Raw genomic sequence first — 20,831 nt, forward strand, 5'->3', positions numbered from 1 at the left:
TCCCTCATTCAGTAAGGGACCCACACTTTCCCTGACTTTCTTCTTATTGCTAACATACCTGAAGAAACCCTTCTTGTTACTCTTAACATCTCTTGCTAGCTGCAACTCCAAGTGTGATTTGGCCTTCCTGATTTCACTCCTGCATGCCTGAGCAATATTTTTATACTCTTCCCTGATCATTTGTCCAGTCTTCCACTTCTTGTCAGCTTCTTTTTTGTGTTTAAGATCAGCAAGGATTTCACTGTTAAGCCAAGCTGGTCACCTGCCATATTTACTATTCTTTCTACAGATCGGGATGGTTTGTCCCTGTAACCTCAATAAGGATTCTTTAAAATACAGCCAGCTCTTCTGGACTCCTTTCCCCCTCATGTTATACTCCCAGGGGATCCTGCCCATCAGTTCCCTCAGGTTGTAAAAGTCTGCTTTTGTGAAGTCCAGGGTCCGTATTCTGCTGCTCTCCTTTCTTTCCTTGTGTCAGGATCCTGAACTTTACCATCTCATGGTCACTGCCTCCCAGGTTCCCATCCACTTTTGCTTCCCCTACTAATTCTTCCCAGTTTGTGAGCAGCAGGTCAAGAAGAGCTCTGCTCCTAGTTGGTTCCTCCAGCACTTGCACCAGGAAATTGTCCCCTACACTTTCCAAAAACTTCCTGGATTGTCTGTGCACTGCTGTATTGCTCTCCTAGCAGATATCAGGGTGATTGAAGTCTCCCATAAGAACCAGGGCCTGCGATCTAGTAAATTCTGTTAGTTGCCGGAAGAAAGCCTCGTCCACCTCATCCCCCGATCCGGTGGTCTATAGCAGACTCCCACCACGACATCAACCTTGTTGCTCACGCTTCTAAACTTAATCCAGAGACACTCAGGTTTTTCTGCAGTTTTCTGCAGGGATCGGAGCTCTGAGCAGTCATACTGCTCTCTTGCATACAATGCAACTCCCCCACCTTTTCTGCCCTGCCTGTCCTTCCTGAACAGTTTATATCCATCCATGACAGTACTCCAGTCATGTGAGTTATCCCACCAAGTCTCTGTTATTCCAATCACATCATAATTCCTTGACTGTGCCAGGTCTTCCAGTTCTCCCTGCTTGTTTCCCAGGCTTCTTACATTTGTGTATAGACACTTGAGATAACTCGCTGATCGTCCCTCTTTCTCAGTATGAGGCAGGAGCCCTCCCCTCTTGCACTTTCCTGCTCGTGCTTCCTCCTGGTATCCCACTTCCCACAGGGCTTTGGTCTCCTTCCCCCGGTGAACCTAGTTTAAAGCCCTCCTCACTAGGTTAGCCAGCCTGCTTGCGAAGATGCTCTTCCCTCTCTTCGTTAGATGGAGCCTGTCTCTGCCTAGCACTCCTCCTTCTTGGAACACTGTCCCATGGTCAAAGAATCCAAAGCCTTCTCTCTGACACCACCTGTGTAGCCATTCGTTGACTTCACGATTTGACGGTCTCTACCCAGGCCTTTTCCTTCTACGGGGAGGATTGACGAGAACACCACTTGTGCCTCACACTCCTTTATCCTTCTTTCCAGAGCCACGTAGTCCACAGTGATCTGCTCAAGGTCATTGTTGGCAGAATCATTGGTGCCCACGTGGAGAAGCAGGAAGGGGTAGCGATCCGAGAGCTTGATGAGTCTCGGCAATCTCTCCGTCACATCGTGAATCCTAGCTCCTGGCAAGCAGCAGACTTCTTGGTTTTCCTGATCAGGGCGGCAGATAGATGACTCAGTCCCCCTGAGAAGAGAGTCCCCAACCACCACCACCTCCTCTTGGGAGCGGTGGTCGTGGAACCCCCATCCCTAGGACAGTGCATCTCATGCCTTCCAATCGGCAGAGTCTCCTTCTGTTCCCTTCCCTCAGATGTATCATCTGGTCCACTCTCCGCAATGGTACCTGTGGAGAGAATATGAAAACGGTTGCTTACCTGTATCTGTGCTGCTGGTACATGGACGCTCCCCTTTCTTCTTCTGGAGGTCACATGCTGCCAAATTTCTTCACCGTCCTCCTGTCCCCGCTGTGCAGCCTGCTCTGAATCTTCAGAACATTGTACCCGTAGAAGCATATCCTGACATCAGTCCAAGAAATCTTCAGTTTCTCTTATGCAACGCAGGGTCGATACTTGTTTCTCCAGACCTTGAACCTTCTCTTCCAATATGGAGACCAGCTTGCACTTTGTACAGACAAAGTCGCTTCTGTCCTGTGGAAGAAAGACAAACATTGCACATCCAGTGCAGGTCACAACAGCTGAACGCTCCCCATCCATATTACCTTCCTTCTACGAGCTTCCTCAGGAGTTGTAGTAACTACTCAGAGAAGCCGGCAAGATGTAAGCCTCGGTGGGCTCTCCCTGGGCAAACTCCCAGGCAAACTCCCTCTGTTAGCCTCTCTGCTGTTTGCCGCTCAGCTGTTCGCAGCTGATTGGCTTTTTATAACAGTCAGGCCCCCTTAAGGCTCACCTGGAACAAAGCACTCCCAATTCACACTTTTTAAACTACAAATCAAGCACTTGGTCAAATTGTCAGACTGTACTGATCAAGCCCTTGTACTGTAAACTAACCCATGATGAACTTCAGTTCTAAAGTGCTTTTGAAGAAAGTGCTCTTCATTTACAACACCTTACATTCATGTGGGAAATTTGTAACATAATTTTTTATTGCAAAGGTTTCACTTTAGAAACCTAGAGTGAAATCCTGATCCCTTTGAGGTCAATGGCAAAACTCCATAGACAGCAATAAAGCCAGGATTTCCTTCCTTCCTTCCTTCCACTTACAAGAATCACTTTATCCACCACTGAAATGCAACCACCTCCTGATGGACTGCAGCAGCTGTTTAACAGCTCACAGCAATCCAACCCAACATTTTACCAAAGCAAGTGAAGAAGATTTTATCCAACTCCAGGGATGAGTTAGGTTGGAAGAAAGTAGTTACCAAAGCTTGAATTTGGCCTGAACATCTAACCTAAGATTTTCTTTCAAAATGGACTATGGACTCATATCTTCTCCAGCAGCACAGTGACTCCAAACACCACACTGAGTCATCAGTGATTCCTGATGGCATTATAATCAATACTGATTTGCTCCCTGACTACACCAGGGACTACATGCAGATGCTGCATGCTTCAGTAAAGTCAAAGCAATGATATTTTCATGATCTGCAAGTGAAAAGCATCATAAAAAGATGCTTGTGTAGTATTTTTCCATTTCTGAATATTTGGATTCATTTTGTAGCCAGAGATCTAACTGGGCAGAGCTCCTTGCAGGATTGGGACCTTAGAAAATCACCACCTACTGATGAACACCACCACTGAAGTGATTCTTGGATGTCTCCCATTCAAATACTAGCTTAGCCCACCTCCAGCTGTCACTTAAAAGTTGACAAGTTTATCGCATAAAACACTTTATGGTTGAGAAGATGCTGGATCAGAATATTGCCTCTTACATTATTTTAAATGGTTGGTCAGGAATTTTCTGTCACTCTTTTTTTCTTTCTTTTTTTTTTTTAACTGAAAGTGCAGTTTACACAAAATCAAAGTTTTCATGTGGAAATATGACCTTAAAAACTTCATAAAAACTTTGAAAACTTTCAAATTTTGATTTTGTTGAAAATATTCACCAATGTGCCTTTTTGGGGTGGGTCATCTTGAATCAAATAAAAATGTTTCATTCCAGCTCAGTTTGACATTAACAGCTCAGGTGTACACAGATTATAGTGCCCTAAAGGAGTTTTAAGTTTGGGTGCCTCAGTGGGCTGGGCTTCCTGGTCAGACTACATCTCTCATGATGCAATACAGTTACCCCACTTTTTGGACCACTATGATGCATTCTGATGCATCATGGGAGATGTAGTCTGGCCAAGGAGCCCTGCCCTAGAGGATAATGGTCCTGAGGCACCCAGACTACAACTCCAGTGAGGCACTGTAGCAGCTCAAGTGGACACATCCAGTGTCAAACTGACACAAAATTAAACATTTCAACATTTCAAAATCTAAATTTTGAAATCTAAAACTTTCTGTTGGATGAAAAATCTCAATATTTTGACATTCCAATTCAATTTAGGATAAAAACAAATGTCAAAACATCTGTGTTTGCCACAACACAACAATTTCAGTTCTCAACCAGCTCTGCTGGTCAGTTTGTTTTTGACTTAAGTGCTGCAGAGTACAAAGCCCATTAAAGGGAATGCATATTGTCCACATTTACTATGCAGCTGAGGAGTGCTATGTTAAGAAATTCCCTGTACACACCGGCTGATCTTCATAAATATAGTTAAACTCCAAGGGCTCAGTATTATTTCCTGGCACTTCTTGACCCCTGAACATATGGGTCCACTTAATATACGGAAAATAAGGATTTTATTATAGTTTTGTGTTAAAAAGGAGCTCCATATTCTTTTACACCTGGTCAGCCTGTCCCTAACCCCATATGTTTAGCTTTCATATATTGCTCTCTCCACCATAAGTTCTTGAACCAGATATATTTTTAGTTTTCCAGGAATCTAAATTGACTGATCCTGTGGTAACCATCAACTTTCCCCAGGAGGTGGTGTGTAAGCTTGAAAGCTTGTCTCTCTCATTAACAGAAGTTGGTCCAGTAAATGATATTACCTCATCTGCATTGTCTCTCCAACTTTCCAAGGAGTTAACTATCCCAAATCAAAACAATTCCTTTAAGGAATACTATGTTAACTATATTCTTAAAGCTTGAAATGGGAGGAAGCCACTCTGCTTTAAAATTATTTGGACTTGTTTTCATCACACTCCTACATCTGGTCAACTTTCCGGGTCCTGCTACAGTATGGATGTGACTCTTGATCGGGATAGTGTGTCCTGCAAGAGATCATAAAAAACAACATGGTTTATTGGCAATTAACGAAAGCAGGATCAAGCCCTTGTACTTTAAATCAAGCCAAGATGAACTTCAGTTATAAAGTGCATTTGAAGAAAATGCTCTTCATGAACAATACCTTGCATTCATGTGGTAATTTTGTAACATAATTCATTGCAAAGGATGCCAATGCACTTTACAAACCTGGGGTAAAATTCTGGTCCCTTTTAAGTCAGTGGCAAAACTTGCATAGAATTCAGAGTAGCCAAGATTTCACCGTAGATTCTCTTTTTAAAAAATAGATACAGGAATCACTTTATCCATCACTGAAATACAGACACCTCCTGATGGAATGCAGCAGCTATTTGACAGCTCACAACAACATACACAACATTTTATCAAAGCAAATGAAGAAGAACATGGGATTTGTGCATCTAAACGCTTAGGTGGTGTTGAAACTCACTTATTTTTTTTAATAACAGGTTTTTTAATTTGCAACATCTCATCTCTATCTCTTTGTAGTTTTGTTTCACACTCATTACTTCTTCCTGACACTGTTCTAGAAACAAAAAGGAGTAAGTGTTTGAGAGCTTCCATTGTTAGGTACTGCTAGAAGCTAATGGTAGGATAAGCAAATGCAAAAAGAGGGTCCAATCTTTCTCTCCTTGGAGTTAATGGAGTTTTGTCATTGACTTCAGTGGAAGCAGGATCAGGCCCACAGAGATAAAGATGTAAAAATTAAAGATGGGGAATAAAGCAGAGCATTTAAATAGTAGCCTAAAAAACTCTTTTCTGAAATTGTGACTTGGGGCCTGAGCTTGCAGTCGTCCCTCATGAATATAAGGACTGTGGAATTGGACCCATAATATTATTAATAGCTGGATGTGTAATTAATCATGGTGAAGTCTGTACATACCTAACATTACGGATCAGATCCTCAGCTTCCCTTGGAGTCAATGGGACTGCACTGATTCACACCAGGGAGAATCTGGTCCTTAGAGTATAAAGCATCTTTGTTTCTCTGTAGTGTGTATTTTTATATTCCTAGGTTGGAAAGATCATCCTCATTTATAGGATCATCCTCAGTCCTTAAGGTCAGTGGACTGACATACATTTTCTCTATAGTGGTCTTCTTATCCGATCACCTAGCGCAGAGGTCTGTCTATCTGTCCACTCTTTAACACCGCTCCTTCGCCTGTAATCCTTCTCTGTGTACATGTTTCCGTTCTATTATTTGGCTTTCTTTCATTGTCTATCCATTAAATATAAGACAAAGGAATATAAAATAATTAGGTTACCCTAATATATATATTCCAGCAGGCTATGTAGGGCTGCCACTGGCATTATGTGAATATCTTTCTGATTGGCCAGTGTCACACTCTCTTGATTATCACTCTAGTCTTTCTCTTCATTGCAGCTCTCACATCCATATCTGTAACTGGCTATTGCTCAGGCTGAAGCCAGCAGGAGAGATATTTATGGAGCTTACAAAAAGTAAGGAAATGATTAATGGCCATTTAATAACCTGCAAGCAAGCCTCTTAGCCTTGGATGTCTTCATTGTTTAACATAGTTGATATATTATATGTGCAAAAGAAAATGAAGTAATGGGAACAAGCCCAAACTAGACAGCTGATGTTTGGAAAGTCAAATGCATTTTGGTTTAGATGGAAGTCTGAAAAAGTAGCAGAATCGTGGGAAATATCCAAATATATTTATTAAATAAAGAGGGGGTCTCCACTGGTTGTAGTTGTTCCAACTGTTCCATATCATATGCTGAAATATACTCCTACATCATGCAGCACTATTTTTATGGTTTGAAGCTAAACATTTTAAACACCCTCCTTTTCCCCCACCTTCCCGGCCAAGAACAATGGGCTAGATTCTCAGCTGTGTAAATTCGCACAGCTCCATTAAGTCAATGGAGTTATGCAGATTTACATTAGCTAAAGATATGGCCCTGAAAAAAAGTATCTGACTAAAACACAAACAATATTAGATAAGTACCTTACCAAATAAAAATCATCCTTCAAAAAGAAAAGAACAGTGATGTAACTTGTAAACATCTGTTCCAGTTAAACGAGATGAATAAAATGATATAGGGATCAGAAATGTTTGTGTCCTATGGATATTGTCTTTTAAAATGGTATTTTGGTGGTTCCTTTGCTTGGCTTTTTCCTTTCCATCTCTATTTTCAGTGATCAGCAGAAAACGGAGAGTTCTTTGTTGAACTTGTACTTATGTAAAGTACAGATCATGAACTGGAATTTTCCAGACAATGAAGACAAGGTCTTGTGTTGGGTGCAGTAACTGAAAAGGCGCTTTGCTCCAGCACCCCAGTGATGGATGGCTGAAAAATTGTTTGGTAGAGACGGTAACTCCACCCTGAGGGATATAAAGTGGAACAATAGGAGGAAAGTTTGCTGTTTGGCTCCATGCCAAACCAGCAATAACCACTGTAGCTAAGGCATGGCTTTAAAAAAAGAAAGGCCTGTTTACCAGGATAACTGATTTTGAAAACAGAAGCTTTAAGAAAGGAGTTTAAGGAATTTTGGATCAGATACTAATATCAGAGTCTTGTGTAAATCAGGAGTAACTGTCAAAGGCAAAGTATGACATCAGAATTGGGTCCTCAGTGGTTTGTTTTTTTTTAATATGGTCTTTGCTAGTAGAATACTGTGACCCTAGGTACCTGTATTCACGCCCTACACATTACTGCAATAATATCTGTACATAATATGCCCTGTGAGCTATCATGTGAAAGCTAATAACATGCTGGTTATTAATATAATTGCAAAATGCAAATGTTTACCTTATATATGAAGTTATGAATTCCCTCTGTATGATGTTACTAGAACATGTTTAAGACCAGACAGCCTAGCCTACGTAAAGGTAATATATAGGTCTGTCCTAGACAGAGGAATGTGGGTTTACCTCAAATTATATACTGGCAGAAAACAAAGCCATTAAGCTAAACCAGTGGGGGTTATCCTAAACCTGAACTTGAGAGACAGAGAATTAACATGGCTCCTGTGCCCCAGAGAGATACAGGAGACTGAATCCCCAGGAGGACTTCCTGATTGGTAAGGCAAAGACAATTCCTTTGGGAATATAAGAGACACCGAGAGACACTCCATCTTTATCCTTTACATTAAGGAGATAAAGAAACCAACTGATTTGATCTCTGTGATGGGTCCCGGCCAGTGGACAGCTGGAGAGGAGACTGTGGGTGAGAGAAACCATCTTGAACAAAGATTGCATATTGCTAGATTAAGTTTTACTCTTCTTAAATGTGTATTTTCACTTTTATTTGCATGTACCCATTTCTATCTTTATCCTTTTTACTTGGTTTTACTTAACCTACGTCTTTTGTTAAATAAGTCTGTTTTACTTTTACTATAAACCAATTCAGTGCAGTGTTTGAAGGGAAGGATGTGTGAATGAACAGTAATGTAACACATAATATCTTCTGTAAACAAACAGTGAGAGGTGCAGTGCATTGCAGAGAAACATTCCAGAAGAGCTCAGGGGCTGGAGATCAGTGACTGTTACCTTCAGGGAGACCCCTGAAGAATTTGCTGGTGGAGAAGAGAGACTGGTGTGGTAGGGAGCTGGCACACAGTCTAATCACTAGCAAAGCTAACTCTCACTGAGGCAGAGAGGTAACACAGTGGCTCATGGCTCTGGTGTCCTCAGAAGCATGTGGCAAATACTTATTCTTAAAAATCAGATGTACTTTTCCCTTAATACTCATTCTAAAACACTGGAGACTGAATTTTTCCAATTCTCTAACTTTGAATAGATGCTGCTTTGCTCAGGCCCAATCTATTAGAACTGTCCAGGGAACTAAAGCATCAGGAAATTCCAGTAGCCCATACTGGATGGTATTATCAGTGGACTACAGGAAGGTGGTAGAAGTCATACAGAATATCTGCATTTTAGTTAAGCATTTGATATATGACCTCATGAAATGCGCCTTGAAAACCTAAATCAAATTGGCTTAGGACTGTGGTCACATGGATTGGAGTACTTGAAGAAAAGTGAAATAAGGCTAATGCTATATAGCAATATATAGAGCTGTGTGAAGGTGTATCTAGAGCTATAGAGATTTGTATTAGGCCCTCTCTTGTATTTGTTACTCATCTGGAAAAAGAGGGTAAACGGTACGTTAATTAAATTCTCAGTTAATACCAAAGTGGGAAGTTGTGAAAACAAAGGAATGATATAAAGTTACCTAACAGGTTAAAAATTATGGGCAAGAAGCAAGAAAGCATGATTAAATATGGAAGAATGAAAGCTTAATACATCTGAGGAAGGGGAGAAAATGGCCTGAAGCAGAAATATTCACTAGGTAGGGGAGAGATTTGAAAAGCAGTAATGCTGAAAGTCACCAACATGTCATGGCTATCAACACATTAGATACAAGCTTGCAGTGCACAACTGGGCTGCTAATCCAGAAGCATGCCATGCCACTGAGCTATTCCCTTTGTTTTTGACTGGTGAGTCCACACCCTTTATGCTGCCTTTACTTCTGTGCAGCTCAGAAAAATGTTGGCAAATGTGGAGGGAATTCAGAGATGGGCAATAAATATGACTAAGAGGACTGGTATCATAGGACTAATTATGAAAAAAGAATTCAGTGTGAATAGCTTGGCTAAAGGACTACTGAGAACACTCCCCAAGTATCTGAGGAACTTGGAAGTCAAGTCAAAAAGGGAGAGTGATTGTTTGAGAGAGTCTACTGAGATACAGCTATAAACAATGGGACAAAACTAAAGCACAGGAAAACTTTAGGCTAGGGTCATCACCCTACTCTAGAAGAGGGATGGACAATATTATCTGAAAGACCTTTCAATCTTTATTTAATATGGTCCAGATCACTCTCTTCTTATACTCCACTCCATGAAAGTACCTGTAGGAGGGGGCTCTGGACAGAGGAATAATATTCAGGGATTTCTTCACAGAGTTTTGTTGTAAGAGTTAGCCCTGGCCATTCAGAACACAGAAAGCAGCTATTCCCCTAAAACTCATGAATGCTGCAGAACCCACTGAAGGCTCAGGTTATTTGTGCAGAAGCCCTTGGCTCCATCCCAATAACTTCTGGGCTACGCTAAGAGACAAGACAGAGAGATGTGGGTTGAGTGGTGTTTGTTCAATGGGTTTCCAGTGGTGTATTTGAAAAAAGAGAAACCTCACTTCATGACATGCTACGGTGGGAAAGTAAAGCCCAGGTGGATTATATTTTGGTAAGAAGAGAACATATGAAAATGGTGAAAGATGTAAAGGTTGTACCGAGTGAATGAGAGAGCTACATAAGGTATTAATAGCTAAAATCTGACTGCAACCTGAGAAAACAGGAAAGAACATGAAATTGAGGAAGAAATTGCAGTGGTGGCTATGAAAGGGGGAAAATAAGGAAGAGTTCGGCCAAAAAGTAAAGGAAGGCTTTCATGCTTTGCCAACAACAGTGAAGGCAATAGAGGAAGAATGGTGGAAGTTTAAAGAATGTTTTATTAAGGCAGTGGAGAAAATGTGGCAGACAGAATGGTAAGATGGGATGCTTTTGGAGAACAAGCTGCTGGTGGTAAAAGTCTGATGTACAAGAGAAGTTAAAAAGAAATAGAGAATTATTCAAAGAGTTTTAGAAAGTATGTCATAATAATGAGACAATCAAAAATTCATACCAAGAGGCCAAAAAAAAAAAACAACCCCAAAACAAACCAAAAAAAAAAAAAAAGGCCCAGAAGACAGTTGCTAAGGCAAGAGTATAGGATGAAGAGGAATTATACAGAAGACTGAAGGAAGAGGATGGTAGGAAATTGGTTTTTGGGTTGGCAAAAGAGAGGAGCAATGAAACACAAGTTATGAAGAAAATCTTTGTGTGAAGGATGAGAACAGTGTGGTGACTAACCCTTAAGAGGTGGTGGAAGTATGGAAAAAATATTTTCCAGTGCTGTTAAATGAGAAGAGAGTTGTGGGTATAAGCACTGCCAGCAATTATGGGGAAGCCTCAAAAGGTATCAATCTCAGTAGAGGAGGCAGAATAAGCACCAAATAAGATGAAGAATAGTAAAGTAGCTGGTGAAGATGAGATAACTGTTGGTATGATCAAGGCATTTGGAGATAGTGGGATAAAGTGGCTTCATAGATTACTGTGTGTTTGCTGGGATCAAGTGAACATACAAGATGACTGGAGAGTGGGATTGAGTGTGCTTCTTTGGAAGGATAAGGGTGATGCATATGATCCAAAACACCTATCAGAGCAGCATCCAGTTAAATCAGCCTCTCAAAGTCCTTGAGAAAGTTTTGGAGGCAAGACTGAATTGCAAGATGAACAAAAATATAGGAGAGGAGCAACATGGCTTTGAGAAGAGGAGTACTATAGATGCAATAATTGTAATGAAACAGAAGTTGGAAAGAATGATAAATGGAGGGCATAATTGCCTTTTAGCATTTACTGATCTTGAGAAAGCATATAACTTGGTTGTGTGGGAGCTGGTGTTTGGAGTAGTGAGATGGATGGGAGGGGGACTTCAAGAAGTGGAGATGATAGAGGATCTGTATTGAGGGTGAAGAGCTAAGATGATGACAATATATGGAATTTCAGAGAGTTTTGAGGTGACAGTGAGATTGAGACAAGGCAGTGTATTGAGTCCACTTCTCTTCATCCTAGTTATGGAGTTAATTAGTAAGAGAACTAAGCCTGTGGAGACACAGGGAGAACTAAGGTATGCTGATGATCAGGACCTTTTGGTTGACAGCAAAGAGGAACAGGTAAATATGGTATCAGAATGGGGTTCTGTGTTTAAAGACCATGCTTTGAAGGTAAAAACAAAGAAAACTGAAGTTATGCAAATAGAAAAGGTGGAAGAAGAGCTATTGATTGAAGTTTCAGGTGAGAAGCTGAAACAGAAGAAATAATTTGTGTACTTGGGAAGTATACTTAGTGCCATCAGAGAGAGATTTGGAGAAATGAAAAGACGAACCCAGTGTGCATGGGCAGCAGTGAAAATGGTGGCAGGAGTACTGTGGGACTGGCAATTAAGTAACACACTGAAAGGAAAAATACATGCTGTATATGTTTGTCCCCACTTGCTCTGTGGTTTAGAAACAGTGGGTCTTAAGGTGATGGAAGAAAAGAAAATACAGGTATTAGAAAATAATATATTGAGGAGAATAACAGGCAAGCAGAGGGTAGACAGGGTGTGCATGGAAGAAATTAGGGGTGAGATGAACTTGGGGCTCTCTGTGATAAATAGGCAGGAAGAGTGCATGTTTGAGGTAGGTTGGACATGTGATAAGAATGGGAGAACAATGACCAGCAAAGAAAGCATGGGAGGAAAAAGGATAGCAAAAAAAGGGCTGTGGAAGACTGAGGATACGATGGAACAACTCCGTCAATAGAAGTTTGAAAAGAAAAGGACTGGAACTCCAAGAACTATGAATATGTAGTGAAGGATTGTGGATACCTCTGACCCCACGTAAATGGGAAAGGGAATCAAGAAAGAAAAAGAAAGAGGACAAAAATAGATGACATGGACTCTCAAACCAAGTAAAAAGCCAAGCAGAAAATTAGCATATCTGCACCCGGGCCATCACATTTAGCGTGACTGCAAATTGCAACCAAGCCAGTGCAAAATCTGTTGGCATTGTTTTATGAACTGTCCATAGCAAGTTCCAGAAATTACTGAAACTTTCTCTCTCCTATAAGACAGGAATTTTTTAAAATTACCCAACTTTTTTTTTATGTTGCTAATTTCATTTTGAGAGAAGGGGCAAATACTACCACCTTTTGTGCATAGTTATGTATCAGTTCTGCTAACAACATACAGGGATGAATTTAGGGTATGAGTTGGAATCAATATATGCTCTGCATTCAAAAGTGTATTGAGTCCAAACCAAACATTATTATTTTGTTTTGGGGGAAAAAATATCTTGGTTAGCTACCCACGTGTAGATTCTATTTTTAGAATAATGATGGAAATGCCATGCCAACAGCATTCACTTCCAAAAACAAAGTCAAGTTCCTACTTCTCTCAAGTCTAAACTGGAAAACAGCAGTTCTCAACTCTATAAGAAGCAGAGTTTAGCAAGGAATTAAGTCAGTTCATTAGAAAGATTGGTCTGGTTTATGATCTCATGTTTTATCGCAGTGGTGGAGTTTAATTTTGTCTAGAATAATTTTCAAGACATTTGTAATGTAATTGGTTGCTCCCCAATGCACATGGAACGGCAGAAGGTGAGTGAGAGGTATCTATAGCCATGGTAGAATAAGGCCCTCCGTATACAGAGATTGCTGAATGATTAAAGTAGTAGGATAGCTCTGTTGTGAGTATGTATGTTGCCCCCAATATCTAAGGACCTGCAAATTATCAATAGGCCAATCAAAGAACACACACAAGAGTCTTTGTGGACACTGTGATCTCAGTTTTAAACAAGACTTTGCTTAATTTTAGTTAGAAGGAAAAACTGAAAGCTTGGTTGTGATTATTTAGATATCCCCCTCATGCACAACATACCCAGAATTGGGACGTTAGGGAATGTGGATGGCATTTTGTAAGTCAAATTTCAGGTATTTACTGATGACCATCTGTGGCAACGTGCTATGTTTTCATATATAGAGGCATAAAACTGTTTTAGAAAGTGCCTTTGGGAATGACTAAACCAGTAGATTGGGACTACAGTGCAATATGTGTGAGACAGGTGAGATATATTTAACGTGTATCCCAGGTTTTGGCAGTTTTCAGAGATGCCACTCAAAAGACTAGTGTATTTATTCACAGCAAGCTTATTATCCCTTTCAGAAAAATCACAGCCACCCTTGTGCACATGCAATCCTTTACTTTATACATCTACCCACACTTTTTATCTGTGTGACTGTGCGTGTGTCTATATATGGAATACACTCTATATCACTACTACGTCCAAACAGTTAATTAAGGTTGCAAAACCAAGCACCCAACAGTTAGCATATGGCAGAAGTAAGGCTGTCCCTGCAACTTTAATCCAATTCCCTTGTGAGTGCGCATTATGATACAGTCTTTCATTACCTGATCAAATACTATTTTTCCACAAGACCCCTACCTCATTTAGTGAAGGGGTAGTTATTCACTCTTTCCCTTTATCCTTCTCATTTAACATGCGGCTCTAGACCTTATTTCCAGGACACCATTCAAACCCTTCACTGAATATAGAATTATTAATATTCTCATAGGTAGTTTTATGGTGCTCATCACAATAGTAACTGAGTGCTTCACAAACATGAATTAATCTATCTTCACAATACCCCTGTGAGGTAAAATGAAATTATTATTCTCATCCCCATTTTACAGATGAGGAACTGAGGCTCAGAGAAATTAAGGCTGAAATTGCCTAAAGTGACCACTAATTTTGGATCCGTAACTTTAAACATCCCATGCCTGATTTTCCAAAGCACTCAGCATTTTTATAGCGTATTATATGTTCAAAGAACAACTCCAATCAACATCAGTTGCAGTGATAGTGCTCGGCACTCTTGCAAATCTGGTCCCAGGTATTTCAAGATCATGTTGGGAACCACAAAATGAACATACAACCTCTCATGGCCCAGCTCCTGCCCACTTCGCCATCTTGTTCTGCCCACCACCCTGTCCCTGACTTCTGCCCTCCTCCCACTTTGCCCCAACCACCCCTTACCCCTAGGCTTTTGCCCTCTTCTGCTCCTATCCAGCCCTCCCCCATAGTTCCTGCCCCCACAACCTCTGTTGCTATCCGGCCCTCACCTCTGGCTCTTGCCTCTTTCCCCGATTCTATCTAGCCCTCACCCCCATCTAACCAGCCTTCATCCCCTGACCCCCGCTTCTATCCAGCCCTCCCACTTTGGATCCCATCTCTCCTGCCCTGCTACTATTCAGTCCTGTATGTCCCACTGAACTCTGGCCTCCCTGTCCTTCTGTTCCAATCCAATCCTCCTCATCTCCTTTGTCCCTCTCTTCCTATCCACCACCTCCACCCCTGGGCTTCTGCCCCTTCCCCCTCTGTTTCTATCCACCTCATTCACTTCTGTGCCTACATAGGCTCCCACTGCCTTCCTCCCCACCCTCCACTCTGCTCCAGTCCTTGCCTAGCCCCCATAAGCACCTGCCTTTCATCCGCTTTTGCTCCTCCCCACTCTCTGGGTCCTGTAACCCACTCAGCTCCTACTTGGCACATCTCCCCCAGCCCTTCTTCCTCCTCATCCCTCTGCATTAATCAGGCTGCTTTTTCTTTTTCCTTGCAGCCTGAGCTCCACGGGAGGGGAGGCATTGAGTGCACAGGGGAGAGACTCTCACTACTCTCAGTGCCTGTAAACAGCCCAACAGCAGCTCCTGCTTATCAGAAAGAATAATTGCAGGGAAAACCCCACTCACCCCATGCAGCTGTGGGCCGGAGCATGCCGAGTGCAGATGAAATCTTTGGAGAATTTCTGCAAAGGTTGAACAAGTCTCCACTGAGCTTTGCAAACTGATTTTATTCAGAAGTTTTTTACTTAGCCAAATTTGGACAAATTTTCATGGCAACAGCAAGTCATTAGCCTTGATACCAAAGTGACCTTCTGCCAAATTCCAAATCCAAAGAGTAGATGCTAGAGCGTCTCAATGAAATGATTGTAAAATTTTTTTTAACATGAGCTGAACAATGTATTTTTCCCCTCAGCTTGTTCTCAGAATTGGCTGAACAATTTTAGCTTAATCATTCAACAAAAAACAAAACAAAATAAAAAATTCAGCATGAGGTGGACACCTGCCATGGGAAATATCAGTCCAGACAGATAAAGTTCAGCAAAGTTATAAGCAATTGAACACAGGCCCTTACAATGGGAAGTGTTGGGCAACTTTAGCAGTATTACAGACTCTGCCTATAATTAGTTCCATTTAAGCATTGCCATCCCTTGTTGTAACCATGAAAGGAAACTGTCTGTTTTTGCTGGGAATATGCCAGGAATCTGAAATACAAGTTAGGGAGGTGAGAGGTTTGTATCATAACGTGCATTTACCTGTTTGTTACAAGTGGGACTCAGAGTTTGTCCAGGGGGAGGGAGGGGGAACAGATGCAGTGAATTTTTAGTTTTATCCCAACTCCAAAAGTCACAAACTTCTGCATGGTGATCTGTATAAAATAAATACCTACAAGATTTCAATTTTGGGCTGCAGTGCTCTATTTATTCTTTTCCCTTTGCTTCATTTCTTTGTTTACCTGATCTGTCCCTCTAGATGAGTTATTGTTGCTCACATTAGTTTTGTTGACACCTCCAGGGAGCAGGGAGAAAGGCATGTTACAAAAGATAAAGAGTACTCACTTGAGGACTGATCCTGTGAGGTGCTGATTGCTTACAACTCCCACACCCACAGGCTTCAAGAGTTGTTGGGTGTGCTCACTATTTTGCATTGTTGGGCTCTTGGAGCAGACCTCCATCCTGTTTTCATAAAGGTACAGTGCCCCAATTGTAACTTCCTCCTGTTTTATTGCTTACATTTCATAAGAAACCGGGGGGGGGGGGGGGGGGGGCTGGCAGTCACTCTTATATTAAGGTTGCCTAACACTTTCCTTTATAAGTGATTCTTGCCACTAGATCCAGATAAGTCCCACCCAATATTTGTAAAGAGGTGGACAGCTCTTAACTACGGTTTTCATTAAAAATAGCAAAAAATAAAGTTTACTTTGGGGCTTGCGAGGTGCTGATTACCTACAATTTCCACCAAAGTCCAAATAGGGCCTGGGATTATTATTTTATTCACTATATTTCTGTAACTTTTGCTATTTTCACTTTGACTTTCCTGTGATGATTTTTTTTTTTGTCATGGCAAAGTCATAACCATAATTATAAGACAATTAGAAAGATTGAGCTTCATAGCCTGTAATAGAGAAGTGGACTGGTTGACTCATGGGAAGAGGGAACAGTGTGTTAGGCTATGGAATTAAGGCATCTACAAGACAAAGAACTAGTGTGTAAGTGATCTAAAAAACAACCACCAGGAACTCCCACATACATTGCGGTAGGTACTTGCCATAAGCAATTTTTTAAGTTCCAAATGCACTGAAATAGGCATTAACTTTGCCATTTTTACTCTAAGGAAGATTTCAGTGTTAGTTGGTACAGCTCCTGTTAGGATGCCATTTCCACGTGAAGCAATTTAAATGGAAGTTGATGGAAACACCCAGGAGCGAATAATAACTATCTGTCATCTGTGAGCCCAATTTAAAAAAAGAAAGTGCAAGACAGTGATTCACTAACAGATACTGAAGCCAAGCTACTGAAGCGAGGGCTCTGTGGAAGCTACTCTCTGCCTTGGGCTTGACTTCTAGATAGGTGCCAACTCTTCACTGCTGGATCCTGGCCTGAAGGTAATGGTGGGACACAGCAATGGAATCAGAGCATATTGCATATGCAAGGTAGGGGAGGAGTGGAACATAGACATCTTGGGGTGAATATCTTTCCAATAGCCAGAATTCCATTCTCTTTGTGTCACAAGATCCCCCAGAACCTGCAATTCCTCATGAGCCAAGAGAACAGTTAGCTTCCTAATCATGAGACACCATCACCCCAGCAGCATATGATCTTCAGCTAATATATACTCCTTAAAAACAGCTGGATAAAACTACTTCACACAAAGCTCTCTTTTATCTGGAATGTGACATCCTCTAGGTTAGCGAGATCTCTCTGCCCTGTGCATCACACAGTATTGTGGTGACCTCATTACAATGTCAATGCAAAACTTTGTCAATGGAAATTATCCTGTCACTGACAAAACAAAGGAAATTAAACATACAAAGCAAGGTAGCAGACAGAAAAGAGCCCAAGAAAGGACAAGGTTGACGCAGCAGGCTCCAGTTAGTGCCTGAGCATTGCAAAGCACTTAATGCCTCATTACAGTGGATACTGCAATATGATGTCATGTTGGGGAGGCTTTGCACTTGCCAATGTGGCTCTTGGATTCAGTAAGATATGCAAGGCCTTTGGCCGACTTCCATAACCCACATAGTCTCTCTGAGGGTGGATGCATCTGGCAATAGGGAGAATTGAGGGGGCTTGTCATTCAGGGAAATGTAGGAGCATTGTAACGATGGAGGAAGGTGGAATATGAGCACTTTCCAATTCCTTGTAGTTGTGAGATTTCATCTGTCAGAACAGACATCTGTTCAGCAACTTTAAGGAGGGTTGGACTCCTGCAGTTCATCCATCAAGGTATACGAGTATGGGATTAATTTTCCCCTGGCCTTGGAAACAGCACGCTGTATGATTGAAACTAGATTTGTGTGACAGGAATAAAAGGGCCTGATTCTACTGTCACTTACATCTGTTTTACACTGGTATAACTTCATTAATTTCAGGGGCATTATTCCTGATTTACAGGGGTCTCAACGTGGGCGGTGGATATAATAGGCCAAGGGAGGCTAAGCCTCCCCTAAACCAAGTCCAGGCTCCACCCACCCTGGCCCTCTCCCCTAAGCCGGCAGCAGCTCAGCTCTGGCTGGAGGCCAGCAGGTGGCTGGGGCCAGTGGTCAGCCCGGGGATGTTTGGCCGGGGCTTTTCTGGCCACGGGGAGGGGAGGGAGCATGGCTGCGGGGCTAACCACCCCAAAGGGGCCTCACACGCCACCCATGGGTCTCAGTGAGAACAGGCTCAATGTGCTCACTGTGAGTGATGCATTCCAGGGTTCTTCAATGTGGGGGAAACCATCAGTAGGGCCCTACCAAATTCATGGCCATGAAAATCTGGTTTCCCACCATGAAATTCCTGGCTGGGACGATTTAGTTGGGGATTGGTCCTGCTTTGAGCAGGGGGTTAGACTAGATGACCTCCTGAGGTCCCTTCCAACCCTGATATTCTATGAAATCTGGTCTTTTGTGTGCTTCCACCCTATGCTCTACAGATTTCATGGGGAAGACCAGCAATTCTCAAATTGGGAGAACTGACCCAAAAGGGAGTTGCGGGGGGCGGGGTGGCACAAGGTTATTTGGGGGGGGGAAAGGGGTGTCATGGTATTGCCCCCTTACTTCTGTGCTGCCTTCAGAGCTGGGTGGCTGGAGAATGGTGGCTGCTGACTGAGGGCCCAGGCAGCAGCGCAGAAGTAAGTGTGGCAATGCCATACCATGCCCTCCTTACTTCTATGCTACTGCTGGCAGCAGCTCTGCCTTCAGAACTGGGCTTCTGGCTGGAAGCCACCGCTTTCCAGCTGCCCAGCTCTGAAGGCAGCGCTGCCATCAGTAGCAGCACAGAAGTAATGGTAGCAACCCCTGCTCTACAGTAACCTTGCTACCCTCCCCCCCCCAACTCATTTTTAGGTCAGGACCCTTACAATTACAACACCGTGAAATTTCAGATTTAAATAGCTGAAATGATTAAATTTATGATTTTTAAAATCCTATCACCATGAAATTGACCAAAATGGACCGTGAATTTGGTAGGGCCCTACTCATCAGACAAGCCCCCTACTAAAGGCCTTGATTCAAGAAGGCACATAAGAACATAAGAATGGTCATACTGGGTCAGACCAAAGGTCCATCCAGCCCAGTATCCTGTCTACTGACAGTGGCCAATGCCAGGTGCCCCTGAGGGAGTGAACTAACAGGTAATGATCAAGTGAGCTCTCTCCTGCCATCCATCTCCACCCTCTGACAGACAGAGGCTAGGGACACCATTCCTTACCCGTCCTGGCTAATAGCCATTAAGGGACTTAACCTCCATGAATTTATCCAGTTCTCTTTTAAACCCTGTTATAGTCCTAGCCTTCACAACCTCCTCAGGCAAGGAGTTCCACAGGTTGACCGTGCGCTGAGTGAAGAACTTCCTTTTATTTGTTTTAAACCTGCTGCCTGTTAATTTCATTTGGTGGCCCTTAGTTCTTATATTATGGGAAGAAGTAAATAACTTTTCCTTATTCACTTTCTCCACACCACTTATGATTTTATATACCTCTATCATATCCCCCCTTTTCCAAACTGAAAAGTCCTAGCCTCTTTAATCTCTCCTCATATGGGACCCATTCCAAACCCCTAATCATTTTAGTTGCCGTTCTCTGAACCTTTTCTAATGCCAGTAGATCTTTTTTGAGATAAGGGGACCACATCTGTACGCAGTATTCAAGATGTGGGCGTACCATGGATTTATATAAGGGCATGTAATGTACTTTACAGGTATGGTACTTTAAGCATGTACTTACATGCAGTATTCCCTCTAATTTTTCCCACGCATGTATGGAATGAATTTTGTTATGTGCAGCAATATGGAGGTGCACATAACAAAATTCATGTGGCAGGGGTGGAGCCAAGGGGTTTGGAGTGTGGGAGGGGGCTCAGGGCTGGGGCAGAGAGTTGGTGTGTGGGGGGGGTGAGGGCTCTGGCGTAGGGCCGGAGATGAGGGGCTCAGGGCTGGGGCGGAGGGTTGGGGCGGAGTGAGACTCCAGCTGGGGGTGCAGGCTCTGGGGTGGGGCTGGGGATGAGGGTTGCAGTGGGGAGGTGAGGGCTCTGGCTGGGGGTGCAGGCTCTGGGGTGGGGCCAGGGATGAGGGATTTGGGGTGCAGGCTGCCCTGGGGCTATGGTGGGGAGAGAGGACTCTCCCCAGCTCTCTCTTCCTGCCGCAGCTCCAGGGCTGGGGCTGCGGGATAGGTGCCTCTTCCCCATCTGCGGTAGGGCCAGGCCGGGCCTGGGTTGGGGCGCCTCTTCCCCGTCCATGGCAGATCCAGGGCTCGGCTGGGTTGGAGCTGGAGGAGGGGCACCACTCCCCTGGCTGCGGTAGATCCGGGGCTAGGGCTGGGGCCAGGGGAGGAGTGCTCTCCCCTGTCCACAGCAGGTCTGGACCAGGCTGGGTTGGGGCCGGGATGCCTCTCCCCGCCGTGGCAGGTGTGGGGCTGAGGGAGACACATCTCTCCCTGCTGCAGCCCTGAGCGCCAGCTGGCACTTAATAGGCTGCTGCGTGGCTGCTCAGCTTAGAGGGAATTTAGCTTATGTCCCATTGACTTAAATGGCAAAATCCTGGCTCCACTGAAGTCAATGG

General features: G+C 43.0%; 1 protein-coding gene across 1 annotated transcript in view; it reads right to left on the reverse strand.

Annotated features, from left to right (window-relative positions):
- Positions 1-4,583: 4,583 nt before the first annotated feature.
- BBOX1 (gamma-butyrobetaine hydroxylase 1) overlaps positions 4,584-20,831 on the reverse strand; it is a 148,837-nt gene continuing 132,589 nt past the window's right edge. The window contains exon 8 of the mRNA XM_075129453.1: positions 4,584-4,819. Coding sequence (XP_074985554.1) covers positions 4,632-4,819 — 188 coding nt within the window. The 3' untranslated portion in view covers positions 4,584-4,631. The remainder of the gene's footprint in view (positions 4,820-20,831) is intronic.

This window comes from Caretta caretta, chromosome 6 (assembly GCF_965140235.1).
Source record: "Caretta caretta isolate rCarCar2 chromosome 6, rCarCar1.hap1, whole genome shotgun sequence".
Classification (NCBI taxonomy): domain Eukaryota; kingdom Metazoa; phylum Chordata; order Testudines; family Cheloniidae; genus Caretta; species Caretta caretta.